Consider the following 17,998-nt stretch of genomic DNA (forward strand, 5'->3'; position numbering starts at 1 on the left):
AATGATTGATAATATGATATTGACTATAAATCACACATAATCAATCGTTACGATGGACCTAGCCAATGAGGACTCGAGCCCAGTAAAAAAATATTAGCTTTATCTGTGAATGCGCTATACGGGTTCTCTTCGTCTTATATGATTTTTATTAAATACTGATGTATCGTCACGTAATATAACTTACACAATGTCCTTTTAGTTTATAAAATATTTGGTCCAAGAAATTACCAGCATTTGCAACTTTGAATCATCAACTTTACCCCCCTTTTTTTTTCTTTTATCGCCACTATCCACCGGCACAAAACTGGTGCTCCAGCAGCTGCTCCACCATAACTCCAATAATATTTGTCACAACCATCAACATCAGCACCAACAATATCATTGATGACCGGCGTCGCCACCACTAACCGCCATCACCACCGGTACGCCATCGCACCTACCACCCCTAACATACCGTCACCATCATCACTTGGTTGCAGCCCGCAAATAAATATTTGCGTTGAACCGTAACAACTCGATTCACCACGTGGATATCTATTGTCCCTATTGTAACCTTATTATCGTGCTAGAATCGAGAAGGCTTTTCGAACAAAGTAATGAACGTTCAAAGCCTAAATTGATTAGACATTTGCTTGCAATGTGACTCGAGCTTATAATCTTGTAAAAGATAACGAGAGACATTTACCATTTGATTACTACATCTGTTGGCAAGACAAACACACATTTAGCATGGGTAGAAGAAATCACAAGATACAATTTATTAAAAAATCTATGTCAATTATATAAAAAAATGAACATTTAGGGTCTATTAGGTAATATTTTTTATTCTCTATTTTTCTATTTTTTTGTTCCCAAAACAAAAAAAGAACGAAATCCATCTGTGTACGTTAATTGATCCCAAGAATAAAAAGAGGAACAATATCATTTTAAAAAATAATTTTAATGTAACTTAATACTCATCTTTACAATCACGGGTTCATCACTAATCGTCGCCGCTACCGGTTGCCGATCGCCTATTGCCGCAGCTCGCCGGTCCTCACCGTCTTTAGTGATATTTTTATAATTAAATAAAAAAATTTGGACATATAATTTTTTTGGGCCGTATTAAATGTATTTATGTTTTTTTTCTATTTTGAAAATAAAAAATTTGTGCAGTTACTAAACACGATCTTTTGCATTGGAAATTATTTCGAAAAACAGAATAAAAAAAATCATTTCTGTTCAGAAATTATTTCTGGGAACAAAAACATTACCGTACGCACACTTTTATTCACTTGGAATTTGCATGGATGAGTAAAATGACATATGAGATTTAGGCCGATTCTAAGTGAATTTCCGCCAACGAAACCCGCTAATTCGTCTTGAAGAAAGTAGAGATAAATACCAAAAATTAGTCATCTGTCTAATCCAGTCAGCACGAGCAAAAGGAGAGAAGCCTCCACCTCCACGGGCGGTGCCATCTTCACCGGATCTCTGCCCCTTAAATAACGTCGCTCTCTCTCTCTCTCTCTATTCCTTCGATAATCATTTCCTTCCATCCTTCGTCTCCTTCGCCTTTTTCACCTCTGAACTACAAAATCTCGGAAGCCTAAAAAAGCAGGAGAGAGAAGACGGAAGCTCGAGCTCGCTCGACGGACGCACCGCAACGGCTTCGACTTTCTCCATTTCCAGCCAGCGCCACGTCTCTCTCTCTCTCTCTCTCTCTCTCTTTCTCGCTCCCTCCCTGGTCGCCTCGTCTCGTGGTCCGAGAGAGGAGAACGAGCCGCCAGGTAACGCTTCGAGCTCCCTTCTCGCGACCAGTCCCTTTCGACGTTCTGATGAGCTTCGCTCCGCGGTCTCTCGCGGTCTCCGCTAGCGTTGTAGATCTTCTGTTTCCGATCGCAATTCGGGCCGATAACGTGCTTTGCTTCTGTTTCTTCTGTGCGAGTGTTGAATGGATTCTGACTGGCGAGCTGGCCTTTTTTATGTTCGATGCTAATTATGTTGTATTGCTGTCTTTTCTTTTTTCTGTTGTTGTTGCTTGATTATGTCTCGGTTCTGACTCGAGCTCTGTTCGTGTAGTTCAGCAAGAATTCTGGATGCATTGTTTGTCCCTGACCGTGCGATCGTCCTTTTCGCGAACATGAATTCTGGCTGAAATGTGATAAACCTTAAAAATGTAGAATTTGGCACGTGATTGGTACACTTCTTAAAAAATGTAGAATTTGGCACGTGATTGGTACACTTCAATGTGGCTCGTGTAGCTGAATCAGGCAGTGAGCTGTTCTTGACCATTTTTCTCTATTCTTATGTATAGCAGCCACAATAGGTTCTGTTAATTTCTTTGGACGTTGTGTAGTTTAAATAACCTGCCATTTGATGTAGTCTGGTGGTTGCAGTGTCAGTTTCTCATGACTGCAATCTATAAGCTGAACTGATCTGGCATCATCTCTATTTCTCATGTACAATAAGTACAGAAAGCTTTTGGAGGGCTGGGAATGCTTACCTTTCTGGCTATTGACAAGTAAGAGTAAATGTCACTGGTTGAGAATTCTAGTGTTCCTGGTCATATGACACATCTAATGTTGGGATGGGTGTGATTCATTGCATGTAGTCAGAAAAAAAATGACTCGGGCAAGGAAAAAAGTCGGATGTCTTTGAGGATAAAGCCATAATATCGAGAATTTGGAGCATAAAAATTTGTCCAAATCATTCAGAAAAGTCACTGTATTTCAATTAGGATGAGAGAGTGCTTGTACTCAAGTGATACTGGGTATATTTTGATTAATGAGCATATAGTTACTATTAGAAGACGACTGTAGCACTCCCATGTGTTGAATGCTTGTAAGAGCTTTCATACTGGATAAAGCAAGCCCAATTTGCCGAGAGCAGAAGCTTACTATGTTCTTGAGTGAAGGTCGTCTGAAACTTGTGGGGAACTAAAGTCTGTAATGTGTTGGAGAACTAGAGACATTAAGGAAATTCAGTACTTTAGAATCTATGGGATTTGGCATCTACAGGTCAAATTCAAAGATACAGGTATCATCACCTTTTGAATGACAATTACTGCGGAAGGTAGTAAAGAAGTTTAAGGGATGGGGAAACACATAAGTTTCCCCTCTTTAAATCAATGGGGAATAAGCAAACTGAGACGTTTAGGCTCTGGTGAGAGCAATAGAACAATAAAATGTCCTAGATAGTAAATATTGTCTTTGTAAAAGACTATTAGAGAATTTGTCACGCAATCTAATAGTTGGTCATAAAAGTTAGTCTGCAAATGAGATAAAGCTGGATTGAGTTGAAACAGAGCAGAGATGTCTTTCTTTGTTGCAACTGAGTTACTTAAGTAGCAAAGCAGATCTAAAGACAGACAGATCAGTAGACCCCTGGAATAATCCTTTCTATCTTATAGCTGCCTAGGAAACAACTCTATGTGAAACAATCAGTTAAAAAACTATGTTCCAAAAAGATTCAGCCAGTGTTTGATTCTCTTCTATCCTGTGCTCTAAATTAATCTTGGAATTCTGGCGGACAAGATACTTGAGAAGGAGTACTCTGAATGATGTAGTCTTTCATGATATAAGGGTGCTTCCAAGTGCAATATTTTTGTGAATGCTCACATGCAATGGACATTTTATTGCTCTGAATGTAATGCAGATCACAGATAGGGAAGACCTCCTCAATTTGAGACCACAAATCTAAATTTGTGGTTTTTGCCTTTCTGTCTTTGGCTAAACAAGTAGACTTAGTCAAGAAGCACACGTAGCCTAAGGATTCATTAATTTTATCTATCTTTGGCATCCTTTTTGGTCCTTTTACTGATACTGCCATGAGAAAGCTCATAGTTGGCAGTCTATTTAAGCTTCAGTGTATCTACCTGTGTACTTTCTGAATTGTGCTGCTGCTCTTTTTATAGGTACTTTAACCCCCAATTCTCTTACAGTTTACAAGTGGCTGTTCTACTTTTAACAGTTGTGTTCCGTGAATCTCAATACCAGAATCCTGAGGTGTCCAACTCCGCTGACAAAGATACAAAGGATTTTGCAAAATGTCTAGCCCTGCGAAAGTTTTAGATCCTGCTTTTCAATCAGTTGGTCAGAGAGTGTATCCTATTTATAAGAAAATGAAATTTACATTTACTTCCTGGGCATAATAATTGAAGTTCTTTTTATTGCTTGTTTATGCATCTTTTGATCTTAAGCTTGTTAACCCTAATAGCTTTTAGTGGGACTGAGATTTGGCGAATTGAGAATTTTCAGCCAGTAGCCTTGCCAAAGTCCGAGTATGGGAAATTCTACATGGGGGATTCTTACATTGTGCTACAGGTATGCCATGTTCCTCCACATTCTGTTGAGTGGGATAAAAGTAATCAAGAAGGTGAACACATTCACATGCTCACACCAAAGTGCGCAAGCGCACACAGACATGGGAGAAAAGTTCTCTCCCTTTTTCTTTTGTGATAATGAACTTGGAATAAAAGTTCAGTAGAATATTTTGAAGAACTAGATACTTATGTTTGCAAATCCTATTCTGATTATACTTACTCCTTAGACAACGTCCGGCAAGGGTGGTGCTTATCTATATGACATACACTTCTGGTTTGGAAAAGACACAAGTCAGGTACATTTTAGAGCCTTCTCTTCTTTAAGATCTTCAACTCACCTTAACTGTGATGATGTATATCTGTAATTACGAATTCTGTTCACAGGATGAAGCTGGAACAGCTGCCATAAAAACTGTTGAGCTGGATGCAGTTCTAGGTGGTCGTGCTGTGCAGCACAGGGAGCTCCAAGGCCATGAATCTGACAAATTCTTGTCTTATTTCAAACCTTGTATTGTACCGTTGGAAGGAGGTGTAGCATCTGGATTTAAAAAACCTGAGGAAGAAGAGTTTGAAACTCGTTTATATGTCTGTAAAGGCAAAAGAGCCGTGAGATTGAAGCAGGTTAGTGAACTTTTGACATATTCTCTTATTTTTCCTGTGGCAAGCTATGTTGGACGTGATAAGCTTTAATCAACGGAGTACGGTCACTTAACTTTACTCTTGCAGGTCCCTTTTGCTCGTTCCTCGTTAAATCATGATGATGTATTCATCTTGGATACTGAGAATAAGATTTATCAGTTCAATGGCACAAATTCCAATATCCAGGAAAGGGGAAAGGCCTTGGAAGTGATTCAGTTTTTTAAGGAAAAGTATCATGAGGGGACATGTGCCGTTGCCATTGTCGGTGAGAGTGCATTTAGTCATGATGACCTTCTGCTTGTCTTTGGAGATTTCTCTTATTGTATTTTTATGAAAGTGAGGGATGTTAAATTTATGATTTCTTGTGATAGAATCGCAACAAGGGTTTTACACTTACACCTTGCCATTATGTGATCTCCCTTCTCATGTATGCATGTTTTCTTTACCTTGACAGAGGATGGGAAGTTAGATACAGAGTCAGACTCGGGTGAATTCTGGGTTCTCTTTGGCGGCTTTGCTCCAATTGGCAAGAAGGTGACTAGTGATGATGAAGTTATTCCAGAAACAACTCCAGCTAAGCTCTATAGGTATGTCCCTATCTTATATGGGGAAGTGGTTAGTTGAGGGGCACAGTGCCTCTTCTATCAGCATCCCCCGTATTTACTTCTAGTGTCATAAGGATACCGATAGCTTCGGAAAAAACTGATCTACAAGTTTGCAGATGCTTTTGTGTATGCCTTGCATTTGCACATAATTAAGACATTCACATTCTTCCCTACTCCTGGTTTACCAGCATGTTTTTGAGGATAGTGGTCGAATTATGAAATCAACCAATCCCTTCAACCCCATTCCGCTTCTTTCCTCCATTAGATAGCCCTAGTTCATGCTGTTCTATGAGGAGGAACTTGGAATGCAGAGCTCATTGAGTAGAAGACTAATGAGTGGATCAGCATCTGTAAGTTCTGAAAGAATTGCAGCTTTGAAGGCAACATAATGAAGAGGAAAGATCTGCTGAAGTTCTTGACAGTCTAAACAATTAACCAGTGACTGCAGATTGGTTCCTACGAAATTTTTCTTGATGACGTCCTTACTGGTCATAGCTTTATTTGCCTCCTCTGCTAAAAGATGCGTAGTGGGTATACTAGTCAAATGCTACCATTGCTTGGTCTTTTACATAGTATAAATCCTGCATATGTGTAGTAATAGTTTTTCGTCATTGAGTTTCTCAAGTATGTCCAAGAGAGCTGGCCGTCTAATTACTTTCTACTGAACATTATGTACATTTACCATTTTGTATGGTTTCTCTTGGTAGCATCATTGAGGGCGATGTGAAGGCTGTTGAAGGTGAACTATCTAAAAGCATTCTGGAAAACAACAAATGCTACATGCTTGATTGTGGTTCTGAAATTTTTGTGTGGGTTGGCCGTGTAACAACGGTGGATGAGAGAAAGGCTTCCAGCCAAGTGGCTGAGGTAAATCTGTAGTCTTTGGAGCTTAATCTTCATGATACAGAGGTTACATGTGCTCATTTTCGAACTTATATTCAGGGTTTTGTTGCTAGCCAAAATAGACCAAAGTCAACACGCGTAACCAGGGTCATCCAAGGATATGAAACACAGGCATTTAAGTCCAAGTTTGATACTTGGCCAGCTGGATCCACTGCTCCAGGTGCTGAGGAGGGCAGAGGGAAAGTAGCAGGTGTCACTTCTCCTTCCAAATTTATCATCTAATTTTTAAATGCTTTCTTTATTACAATTACTGAATGACAATTCACGTTTTGCTAGCTTTACTGAAGCAACAAGGTATCGGTGTGAAGGGGATGGCAAAAGGTGCTCCTGTGAATGAGGAAGTCCCACCTTTGCTTGAAGGAGGTGGCAAAATGGAGGTACAGTGGATAATTCCTTTCCTAGTTCTTATTGAGGCTGATTGAGGTGATATCTCTCTAAATACACTTCATTAACCATAACTAGGTGTGGTGCATAAATGGCAGTGCTAAGACGCCATTGCCTAAAGAGGATGTGGGGAAATTCTGTAGCGGAGATTGCTACATCGTTCTTTATACCTACCATTCGGGAGACAGGAAAGAGGATTACTTTTTGTGCTGTTGGATTGGAAAGGATAGTATTGAGGTAATTGATGTCTTGCCAAGTTGTGCTAATTAATGCGCATATTTGTTCAAACACTCAAATAGGCATGTTTTACATTGTGTTGCTGTTCCTTCCTTTCACAAATGAGATACCTATGGGGATGTAATTAGCTATGTTCAACTGGGAATCTTGATTTCACTGTATATGAAGATGGGGGGAAGGAGTAAAAAAATTGGATAAGAAAGGAAAGGTAACGCAATAATAGATCCTTCATCACCATCCTTTGTACTATACAATAAAAGAGGAACTACAGCATCTACTTTTTCGTATTCATTTATACCTAGACAATGTGTTCCAATTTTTGCAATCAATTTTATATGCTAACATGCTGTTCCTCATAAAAGCGTGGGTTGCACACATTATCCACACTAGTTGGGTCTCTGTGATCTTTGCTTTTATTGTCTGTCAAGTAGTAGGAGCATTCTGCCTTTGCTTTGAAGGTTAATTTGATCACCAAGTCTAAGTGTACAAGTCTTTTATCCGTCACTTCTTCTCACATTTTGATTTTCTTGGACTCGTGGCATTGATAAGTTATTTTCTGTTGATTAGATGAGATAGAATTCACAAATGCTGATCCAATCTTTCAATTTCAGCTTTGGAACAACTTGTTAGGCTGGATGTTCTATATTTGATGTAAGAATATTAAAAAGATATAATTTCCTTATTCAGGAGGACCGAAAAATGGCTGCTCGTTTGGCTAACACAATGTCCAACTCATTGAAAGGGAGACCTGTTCAAGTACATCTTTACTTAGTCAACTTGAAGCCTAAGGTTTCTATTTAACAAATTGTTCTCGAGCATTCTGTTTAATAAATGCTTTTGCAGGGTCATCTATTGCAAGGTAAAGAGCCACCTCAATTCATTGCACTTTTTCAGCCAATGGTAGTCCTTAAGGTACCCTTTTGTCTTTTGTATTATAATATTGTAACTTCTGCAGTGAAATGCATATATTGAATTGGAGGGTCTAAAAGTTTAAATTGCTCTTTTTCAATCTGATTCTTCCTCAGGGAGGTTTGAGCTCGGGTTACAAAAAGCTTATTGCAGAGAAAGGTTTGACAGATGAAACTTATACACAAGAAAATATCGCTCTCATTAGGGTGTCTGGTACTGCCATTCACAACAGTAAAGCTGTCCAAGTTGATGCGGTAAGTATTGTTGAGTACCTTTTGACGTACACTTCATATTTGTCCATGTGATCCTTGTCACTCGAACAGCTACTTTTTCTTTTCATGGCTGAATATCTTGGTTATATTATCTTCTCTTTCAATATGTGAAATTTGCAATATGGTAGTATGTGGACTCTGTTCAACTGGTGAAAGGGTTAGGTAGTTTTTAGTTGAAGTGCTGGTTTGGATGAATTTGTTCATTGTTATCAGTATGCTTACATGACACCTTGTAACATAACTTTGGTAGACTATGGTTGCCTGCTTTGGAATTTCTATGCTGGAAATACAAAGTAGGGATTGATTCCTGTACACACTGTCTTCGTCATACAATCATAGGAATTGTTTTTTTTCTTCATTCTGGGAGTAACCTTTGGAGGCAAACATTTCTTCCTCCAAAGGGCAAACTGTCTTTCTAAGATGCCAATAGTTCTCGCTCATTACCCTAGCCTTAAATATGGAGATCTTGATTTCACATGTAATCATCTTCCTTTGCTATGCTAACTGCAAAGTACACAATGAATAGGTGGCAACATCATTGGATTCTGCTGAGTGTTTTCTTCTTCAATCTGGATCTTCAGTTTTCACATGGCATGGCAATCAGAGCACTTTTGAGCATCAGCAGCTTGCTGTCAAAGTTGCAGAGCTTTTGAAGGTACTAACTGCTTTCATTTTCTGGTATTTTCTTATTTTACAATTACTGCATCTGTTTGAAACATAACTAGCGTTGAGTGATTTGCATGTGCTTGTCCTTGAGTGAATGCATGGAGATTTTGAAGTCATAATATCAGACCAAAGAAAAGAAAAGAAACAAGAAAAGACTTAACCAAAATCCGGCGGGGGGGAGGGGGAAGGGGGTTCACATTGTTAAAAATCCTCTCTGCAATAAAAGGTTGACGATTAATGATTGCGCCCTTTTTATGGATGCTGCATTGTGGGAGCCTTTTAAAGGAGGAAATTAAATGTTGGGCTCATAAGGTACCTGTGTTTCTGGCCCCTATCCTCGGAAATCATTTACATATTACTGTGCCTGGAGGGTGTAAAACTGGTCCTGCATCCAAGAAAGAGATCTGTTGGAAAATATGAGCATAACATAACCATTTTAATTAACAGAAAAAAGTTTCCCTTTCTTCAAAAGCATAACCAGAAAAAATTGATGTATAGCAGTCAACGTGTTTTTTTCTTTTTCTTTTTCTGAGAAAAATGGGAGTCCCGCCATGGCCTTTATTCTCTCTCCACTTTGCTCACCTCACTAAGTTCTCTCTCCACTTTCGTCACTGAGTCATACGTAAATGTAAAATAAAATTATACCTTGTCCCATTCTGCTTTCAGTTGCCTTATTTTTTTGTTTGATATGTGGGTCTTGTGTCAAAGTGCAGCCTGGGGTTGCTTTGAAACATGCAAAAGAGGGTACAGAGAGCTCAGCCTTCTGGTTTGCGCTTGGAGGGAAACAAAGTTACACTAGTAACAAGATTTCCCAGGAGACTATCAGGGACCCCCACTTGTTCACATATTCACTTAATAAAGGTGCGAATATGGACCAAAGAATGTCCTTTTTATGCTTTTCTCATCTTCAACTGCGGATCTAAATGTATATCTTGACCCAATATGAGTCTTCCATAAAATTTGCTAATTTCTGACTTTCTCTTTTTTCCTTTTTTGTCATGGATCCCACAGGAAAATTTGAGGTGAGTTCCAGCTAATCTTCGGAATTATTTCTGAGTTCGTTTGGAGCGGCTTTTGACTTTTTCACATCTTGTGGCGCACACACTTTGATTTTTTTTTTTTAAATCTTAAACATCTGAAATGTTCATAATAAATAAATTTTGACACGTGTTTAGGTATTGGCGGGAAAGTAAAATAAAAAAAAATTCTGACTTTTCAGAAATCCCCACAAACAAACATATGTCACTGTATTTCTTATGATTATTATTTGTAGGTTGAGGAAGTATACAACTTTTCACAAGATGATTTGTTAACGGAGGATATCATGATACTCGATACACATGCTGAAGTGTTTGTTTGGGTTGGTCATTCTGTGGACTCAAAAGAAAAGCAGAGTGCTTTCGAAGTTGGTCAGGTAGGGCCTCTCAGATAATCAATGTCATTAGTTATCTTGTGTTCGCTTAGCTCACTATTGGCTGTTCTTTGCAGAAATACATTGACAGGGCTGTGTCTCTGGAGAATTTGTCTCCAGATGTACCAATTTACAAAGTTACAGAAGGAAATGAGCCATCCTTTTTCACAGTATACTTTTCATGGGACTCTGCAAAAGCGGTGGTATGTGTTTCAAAAAGGGCATTGTCTTTTCGCTTTTGCCTCGATTTCCACTTATTTGACTATACCCTTGCATTCAACGTTATTACTGAAAGCAGATAAATGCAAATGCATTTTGTTAATTACTGCAAGTACATTTTGTTTTTCCACCTTGTTTTTGCATACAAAGCTGTATAATGTCTATTCACATAGTTTCCACCGATGACCAGAAAGAGGTGAAGTATGTCGAGTTTCTGAAGCTAATAATTTTGAGCTAGTTATCTGACAGCCTTATCTTGGATTGAAAATAGTATGAGCAAGAAACATTTTTAGCAAATATAAATCCTGTTTCAACTTCTTTTTTCTGAATGAATAGTGAAAATCCGGAGTAGCAGGTGAAATATAGATTGTATCCATAACAAGAAGACCAGGATTAACACATTCAGGCACGACCGTTTGGATGTATTAGAAAAGACAGAATAAACATTCATAACGTGTTTCTGTTGTGCCCCAAAATATTACAGCTGAGACTAGCAACAGCAAAGACTCTGGAACCTGAGTCCTTATCTTGAATCATCAATTTCTTTTCCTTGGTTAAACTGAAGAATCTTTCTTGGGACTATGTGAGGTAAAAGATTATGCTCCTGTTGTTTGTGTGGAGAGCTTAGGATGTGAAACAAACCCCTGAACATATGGACCAGCATTGGCAGTCTACATAGGTAGATTTTAGAGCTTTAATGTAGATTTAGAGCTTTTAGGGCCAAGGCAATTTCGGGAGAACTGAGGTACAGGCAATGCATCCGACCAAAAAAAAAAAAAAAAAGGTACAGGCAATGCTTATGCCTGTGGGAATGTCATTGATATAGATGCTAAAGTTGCTTCTTGCCCCTCTTGTATTACTATGGTTTACCTCACTTAGGTAAAATCCACCTGTCATTATTCTGGTGCACTTTCAATCACGTTTATTAGTAGTGGTTTAAATTTTTAACCAACCAATACATTTCACTTTGATATTGATGCATTTCCGACGCATTTCTCACCGGAAATCTGGCATGGCGTCCGCCTGACACACATGAGAAAACATCCCACATTATTTAGTGGTGGGAATTTTATCTTAGAGGCACTTGTTAAGCCACCAGTTCAATGATTACCGGTGAGGTTAACCTACTCCATACTAGGAGACCCATTCCTTGCTTGGGGACTGATGCATTGATTGCTGGATTCTTCTCATATTACACGGTTTTTGTCTTCTCATTAATGGTTAAGAACATTAATGGTTAAGAACACTCATTATAGATGCTGAATCAAAGTGAGCTGCATAGTCTTTTTGTGCTCACTCAATAGCTGTTGAGGTTCTTCATGATTCTTTCAGTGGATGAATTAAGTAGTAAATTCAGAGGTTAGGGAGTGGAAGCTCCAGAATACTGAATATGTCTATTGGAGGAGAAAGATATTTATCATGGAGTTGCCATATTCGCCTGTACTGTACATTGTATTCATGCCTAACTGGGCTGCTTAGCGTGTCTTGATGATAGATTCATTTTCATTCATTTGCTTCAGAGCAGCTTCAATTTTGTTGTTGTCCTTACATAGTCATTATCTTCATCATGTCTCTGTCTTTATAGTACGCTTAATAATATGGTGAAATTAGGGCATACAAAAGTACATACTGCCAAAAAAAAAAATCCGGTTATACATTTCCCACCATCCTTCTTATTCTTTAAAATTTCCAGTGGATGACTAATACATTATCCTGACCGTGGATCTAGAGATTCACTCTAAAATTGACTATTAAAACTTTCACTGTTAATGTTTTTCCAATCAATGCAGGTTCAAGGAAACTCATTCCAGAAAAAGTTGGCATTACTTCTGGGGATAGGCCATTCTGCAGAGGTAAAAAGGATTGACTCTGAGTTTCAGCGAGTACTACAATACATTAATCCATTATGTGCCAGGATTGTGAATTGATTCCAATCTGAAGATTACACTGTTGAAATATCCCAAACTATATTTGTGATCATTATGCAGTCAGTCTGCAAATGTCTCGCACAGTATTTGACTCTTAGGTTGCACTTTGCTGGGACGATTATATCTTGTCTGTTATGATGGCTGTGTACTTCAATAATTGTTGCTATTATGATGGCTGTATGCTTGTCTGTCATTGTAGAACCAGGATAGATCAAATGGAAGTCAAGGAGGACCAACCCAGAGAGCTTCAGCTTTGGCCGCCTTGTCCTCAGCATTTAACCCGTCTCCTGACAAATCATCTTCAGTAAGATTGCTATTCTGGCAGTAGCTTCACCTCAGGAGCATGAAATGAAATCTTCCTTGTAGTTAAATCGTTCTTATACCCAAGTGTTATTTCACTTAGAAGTTTGAAGTTCATGGGATATTAGTGTCTTTGCCATTTTTCTAGTTTAAGAGTCAAAGTTCATCTTGAGAATGCAGCTTTTTTATTTGCACGATAATTTGTAGGGTGAGGACAAATCCAATGGTTCAAGTCAAGGTGGCGCAAGGCAGCGAGCTGAAGCTTTAGCTGCATTATCCTCTGCATTCAATCGATCGTCTGAGACAAAGACCTCTCCTAGGCCATCTACGGCAGGTCAGGGTTCACAGCGAGCTGCTGCTGTAGCTGCATTATCCTCGGTTCTTTCAGCTGAAAAGCAGAAGTCGCCAGATGCCTCTCCCACTCAAGCAGGTGGAACTCCTGCAGAAAGCAGCTCTCTCGGTAATAATTTACAATCTGCAATTTTGTGTCGGCTAACTAGTATCTCGATTTCGATTTAAAAAAAAAAAAAAAGGCGAACTACTATCTCGATATGACATTATGTTCAAGTCTTTTGCTTGCTCTAAACGTGTCCTGGCCAAATCCTTTCTTTTATCTGACTGTTTTGCTACTATTTTCTCTCTCTCTCTCTCTCTCTCTCTCTAAAACTTACACCGTCTCTACAACTGAACCGAAAGACGAAAATGCCCTTTCTGAGACCGAAAGCTCGATAGAGGGATCACAGCCCAATGAAGCAGAAGGAAATGATTCAGAACCAAAGCAGGAATTGGAGCAGGATGAGAATGATGATGGAGGTAGTGGAGCAATATTCACCTATGAACAACTGAAGGCTAAATCCGACAATCCTGTGACTGGAATTGATTTTAAAAGGAGAGAGGTAAGTATTGCTATCAACTTCCTCACTACCGACAGGTTTTCCCCCTTCTCGGTTCCCAATTGAACTTTCATATTCACTCTATGCAATACTTTTTAGGCCTATCTGTGCGATGAAGAGTTTCAGACTGTGTTAGGGATGACAAAAGAAGAATTTTACAAATTGCCGAAGTGGAAGCAAGATATGCAGAAGAAGAAGGTTGATTTATTTTAGGGGATGAATTATACGCAAACTTCTTCCTATGCTCCTTTTTTCGTGGCTACTCAGGGTTCGGTGTGGAGTCACATAGGACAAGCAGGCGTGGGGCCGTTTCATCTATAATTTTCGCACATTGATGAATGTGTAGTTTCTAGCGAGAATTAAGTTTGTGATTGCCGTTTGTTAGGAAAGACGGTCTCTGCTTTCTTCCTCCTAAAAGGTTATGCCTCTCATTTTTCCCAAGCTCCCTTTTTCGAAGGACTGTGACATAGGTCAAATTCTTTTATTTGGTCAAAGTGTAGTTCATTTTCGGTCTCTCTTTTTCCCTTTGTTCTTTTTCCACTCTGACTCTCACCGGACGAACTTGTGAAAGGGATGTACATGTATTGCATTTGATCTCGACTTAATGTAAAATATGGCGATTGGTGTTTTTTTTTGTATGGAGCCTATGCTTTCAAAGCTTCATCCGGAAGATGCATGGAACTATGCTTTCAAGCTTCACCAACTTTGTATGACATAAAGATGACTTTCATGCACTTCTTTTTCTTTTATATCGAGAATCGCTCTTTTTATCTTCAAATATAACTTTCTATGACATAAAAGAAATGCTTGGACAAGTTCCTACAACTTTAATGTCAAAGTTATTCGAGACCGAGGTAGCTTCATTTCATTCTGACTCTCAAAACCTCAGAAAGGTCGCGACGATGAGCCGTTAATCTAGGGAAAGGCATTTTCGTGCCGAATTCACGCCAACAGCGAAACATCGCTCTGCTTGGAACTCATGATTGCGCGGGCCTTTTGGGTAGCCATCATCAGACCACAGCCACATTATCTAAGGTTAAAAAGTCACAATTGACTTAACAAAATATGCGGTAATCATTGGCGGCCCTATTTGTGTTTTAACCATTTCTCTCAGTTTGCCTTCACATTCGGTCAATAGAGGAGAGGAATCCTTAAATCGGACGCCAAGTGTCTATCGATCATCGAGTGCTTCAATCATGTCGTTCGTCCTGTTACTAACTTAAGCACCATGGATATGGATTATCGAGTGCTTTTTGCACGTTAAGTGACAGCTAATCTCTCTCTCTCTCCCCACATTGAGAGAGAGAGAGAGAGAGAGAGAAATTCGCGTGGATTATTATACAAATATGGCTTCTCTCGGTTGGATATAGCAGTATAGGAAATGGGTCGTGCATCATATGACCTATCATACAATCGCAAAAAATTTAGGGTTAATATCACGGACAATTGCAAATCGATAGATCTATAATTAATTTATCCCTAATTAACCTCAAATTGGCGCACATGTGACAAATTTATCCTCCGTTAGTTTTTGTTAAACTTTACTATCAAATTGCTGAGTTGAATAACACATGACAATTGACGAGTGCACTAATTTTGGGTCTTTACCCTTTCATTTGTCGAGCTGTGCCAGTTTAGATTTTTCATGATATTAACTCAATTTAATTGAAACTAATGGATAATAAATTTGTCACAAGTATACCGGTTTGGAGTTTTTTATGGTCGAAAATATTTGGGATAAATGTATTACAAGAGTGTTGATTTTTGGGATAAATTCGTCACATGTATATCGATTTGAATCTTTTGGTGGCATTGACCCAAAAATTTAAACAATGAGGTGAGCAATTAATGTTTTTGAGCTAGAGCTACCTACATAGCTAAGTCCACATGATCCGCCACACAGATATAACATGACCCATATCCTCTCATGTGAGTATAAGATTAGAGAATCACCCCCCTCACCACCAAGCAATCCGTGAGAATATATGCCTTTTTGGTGGGTTGGGGGCCAATAAATTGAGTATCTACTTGTAGAACCTCCTCCTCTGGACATTGATCAATAAATACTTCCAAAAGCGACCTCCGTTCATGATCATGACCCCACCGATTGAAATTTAAAAAAAAAAACTGGGTTACTGCATTGATTAGTGAATATCTTGATTAGTGGGAATAGTCTAAATTCCTTTTGATCGAATAAATGCGAGGAAAAGATTCTCTTTGGATTGAATCGTTGAAAAAGCAAAAAAACAGCGACGCTTCTCTGACATCATACGAGAATGAATCGTAGGGGTCTTGTCGATATCTTGCAGAGGCATATCGACAGATGTTTGGCTTACTGTTCTTGCTGGGCGCTTCTGCAGCAAAAATTATGTCTGAAGTCGTTGGGAATTTGATGACCTTCGTTCCCCAGAACAATAAATAAAATAAATTAAATGGAGAATCTAATCATAATCGGACGTCTCGGTATCAAACAAATTTGCAGTCATGTGATTCGCAGTGAAGAATATATGGTCTGATTGCTGTTTTCGGATGGACTGTAAAGTTCAGATTCTCGTAGTTGTAAAACTCGTTGAAGTCGATATATTAAACTTTTGCGATGTTATAAGTCAGGACAAAGGAAGTTTGAAGATTTTCTAAACGCGTCTAAGAAGTAGTCATTTCTCAATTGAGAAAAAAATGCAAAAAAAAAAAAAATTACTCATCTAGCGCGAAGGAACGACTTTCGGTTTAAACTTATGAGCAGTCGACGTAGAACGTTGTCTAAGATAATCAACATATTCAATATAGGAAAAATGAGATAAATGGTCCATAAATTTTGACCCAATATGCAACGTGATTCTTGAATTTTAATTTGATCGATATGATCCGTGAACTTTAGCCCAATGTGCCATGTAGTCCATGAACTTTTAATTTATTCAATATAGTCCGCGAAATTTTGAAACGTGTTTAACTCAGTCCTTGAACAATAAAAAAATATTTACCGTCGTACTTGAAATGAAAAGACTACATTGAACATTTTCCTATAGTTGGAAAGATTAAGTTGAATTTTGTTCGGGGATCATATTGAACAAATTGAAAGTTCGGGGATCACATTGCACATTGGGCTAAAATTCAAGAATCATATTGGCCAAATTAAAAGTTCATGGATCACATTGCATAATGAACCAAAATTTAGAAATTATTTGTGTTGTTATCTCTTCAATGTATTGGCCGAGTCCATCATCGTTTGTCGATTAAGAAGCGTTTTAGATCCACCCTTTCGGGAAATATTAGTAATTAAAACGGTTTCCGGCAAAAGAGAGATTAACTAAAACAAGGCTTTGGGACTACGTTTTGCATGCGGACCGGCGCTCTGGACCTTTCGGCTTAATTTTATGGGTCGCCCCATTTTCTGCTTTTCTCTGCACCGATGCAATGATGATGATGATTCCAACTTTTACTTTTTTTCTCTTTTCTTTTTTGCCTTTTGGAAAAAAAAAAGAATTATTTAATTGTCAGCTTGTGTGTCCATCTTTTCTTATTTTAATCTCTATGGTTGGTCTTGTTGACAGGCAAAAGTGTAAAGTTTGGTTGTCACTTCTCAGTTTGGAAAGATCTTATCATTATTCTCCTGCGATTTGTCTGGGTTTCTAGGGCAAGATAGATTACATTGCCACATTAGAGGGTGAACAATATTTTAAAAAAAATTGATAATAATAACAGGATTAATATCACGAAAAATTTTAAATTAGTACACATGTGATAAATTTAACCCAAAATTATTTTTTTTACAACCAAAAACTTCAAACTAGTATCATTGTGATAAATTTACCCCAAATAGGTACACATATGACAAATTTACCCTCCGTTAGTTTTTGATAAATTTTATTTTCTAAGTGTTGAGTTGAATGATACGTGACCGGTTGGTGATGTACCAATTTGAAATTTTTACCATGTTTATTAGTTTGAGATTTTTCACAATGTTAATCCAATTTAATGGAAACTAACGGAGGGTAAATGTGCCACAAGTGTATTAGTTTGGGTAAATTTATTACAAGTGTACTAGTTTGGGGTTTTTGTAGTAAAAAATAGTTTTTAGTAAATTTATTATAGGTGTATCACTTTAGGATTTTTTTTGTTAAAAAAATAATTTTTAGGTAAATTTGTCACTAATGTACCAGTTTGAGATTTTTTATGGTATTATCCCTAACTAAAAAGTACCGACTATGGCCATTTTATATGTGTGTGTGCGCGCACGTATCCATCGCTAAGTAAATAGTTATGTATGGAAAAGACTCCCGTGGTAAGTACACGATCATGTGTTCGACATGTAATCAACAAATCAAAATC

At 38.2% G+C, this 17,998-nt stretch overlaps 1 protein-coding gene and 1 long non-coding RNA gene across 4 annotated transcripts; both read left to right on the top strand.

Annotated features, from left to right (window-relative positions):
• Window positions 1-1,400: 1,400 nt before the first annotated feature.
• On the top strand, window positions 1,401-14,303 carry LOC115732833 (villin-3). Of its 3 annotated transcripts, none has more exons than XM_030663525.2 (24): window positions 1,401-1,769; window positions 3,896-4,083; window positions 4,205-4,304; window positions 4,531-4,599; window positions 4,688-4,924; window positions 5,030-5,207; window positions 5,397-5,529; window positions 6,255-6,414; window positions 6,490-6,640; window positions 6,727-6,827; window positions 6,913-7,071; window positions 7,759-7,827; window positions 7,915-7,983; window positions 8,097-8,234; window positions 8,779-8,907; window positions 9,632-9,779; window positions 9,930-9,940; window positions 10,192-10,332; window positions 10,407-10,532; window positions 12,339-12,401; window positions 12,676-12,780; window positions 12,984-13,236; window positions 13,461-13,672; window positions 13,769-14,303. In XM_030663525.2, the coding sequence occupies exons 2-24, from the start codon at window positions 4,028-4,030 to the stop codon at window positions 13,880-13,882; spliced, it is 2,922 nt and encodes a 973-aa protein (XP_030519385.2). In that variant the 5' UTR covers window positions 1,401-1,769; window positions 3,896-4,027; the 3' UTR covers window positions 13,883-14,303. The 3 variants fall into 3 exon arrangements, with proteins under 3 accessions (XP_030519385.2, XP_030519382.2, XP_030519395.2); XM_030663522.2 differs by having other exon boundaries at window positions 3,978-4,083; XM_030663535.2 differs by having other exon boundaries at window positions 1,402-1,769; window positions 3,952-4,083.
• Window positions 10,541-12,113, top strand: LOC125312621. Its single transcript, XR_007196676.1, has 3 exons — window positions 10,541-11,293; window positions 11,333-11,479; window positions 12,102-12,113. It is a non-coding gene; the product is annotated as an uncharacterized LOC125312621 (long non-coding RNA).
• Window positions 14,304-17,998: the final 3,695 nt, after the last annotated feature.

This window comes from Rhodamnia argentea, chromosome 10 (genome assembly GCF_020921035.1).
Source record: "Rhodamnia argentea isolate NSW1041297 chromosome 10, ASM2092103v1, whole genome shotgun sequence".
In the NCBI taxonomy this organism is placed as follows: Eukaryota; Viridiplantae; Streptophyta; class Magnoliopsida; order Myrtales; family Myrtaceae; genus Rhodamnia; species Rhodamnia argentea.

Excerpts from the sequence above, each read along its gene's own strand:
- LOC115732833 (XM_030663525.2), top strand. The coding sequence starts at position 4,028 with ATGTCTAGCCCTGCGAAAGTTTTAGATCCTGCTTTTCAATCAGTTGGT. Across the intron at positions 8,908-9,631 it reads AAGTTGCAGAGCTTTTGAAG|CCTGGGGTTGCTTTGAAACA; the intron begins GTACTAACTGCT and ends GTCAAAGTGCAG. Across the intron at positions 12,402-12,675 it reads GGATAGGCCATTCTGCAGAG|AACCAGGATAGATCAAATGG; the intron begins GTAAAAAGGATT and ends CTGTCATTGTAG.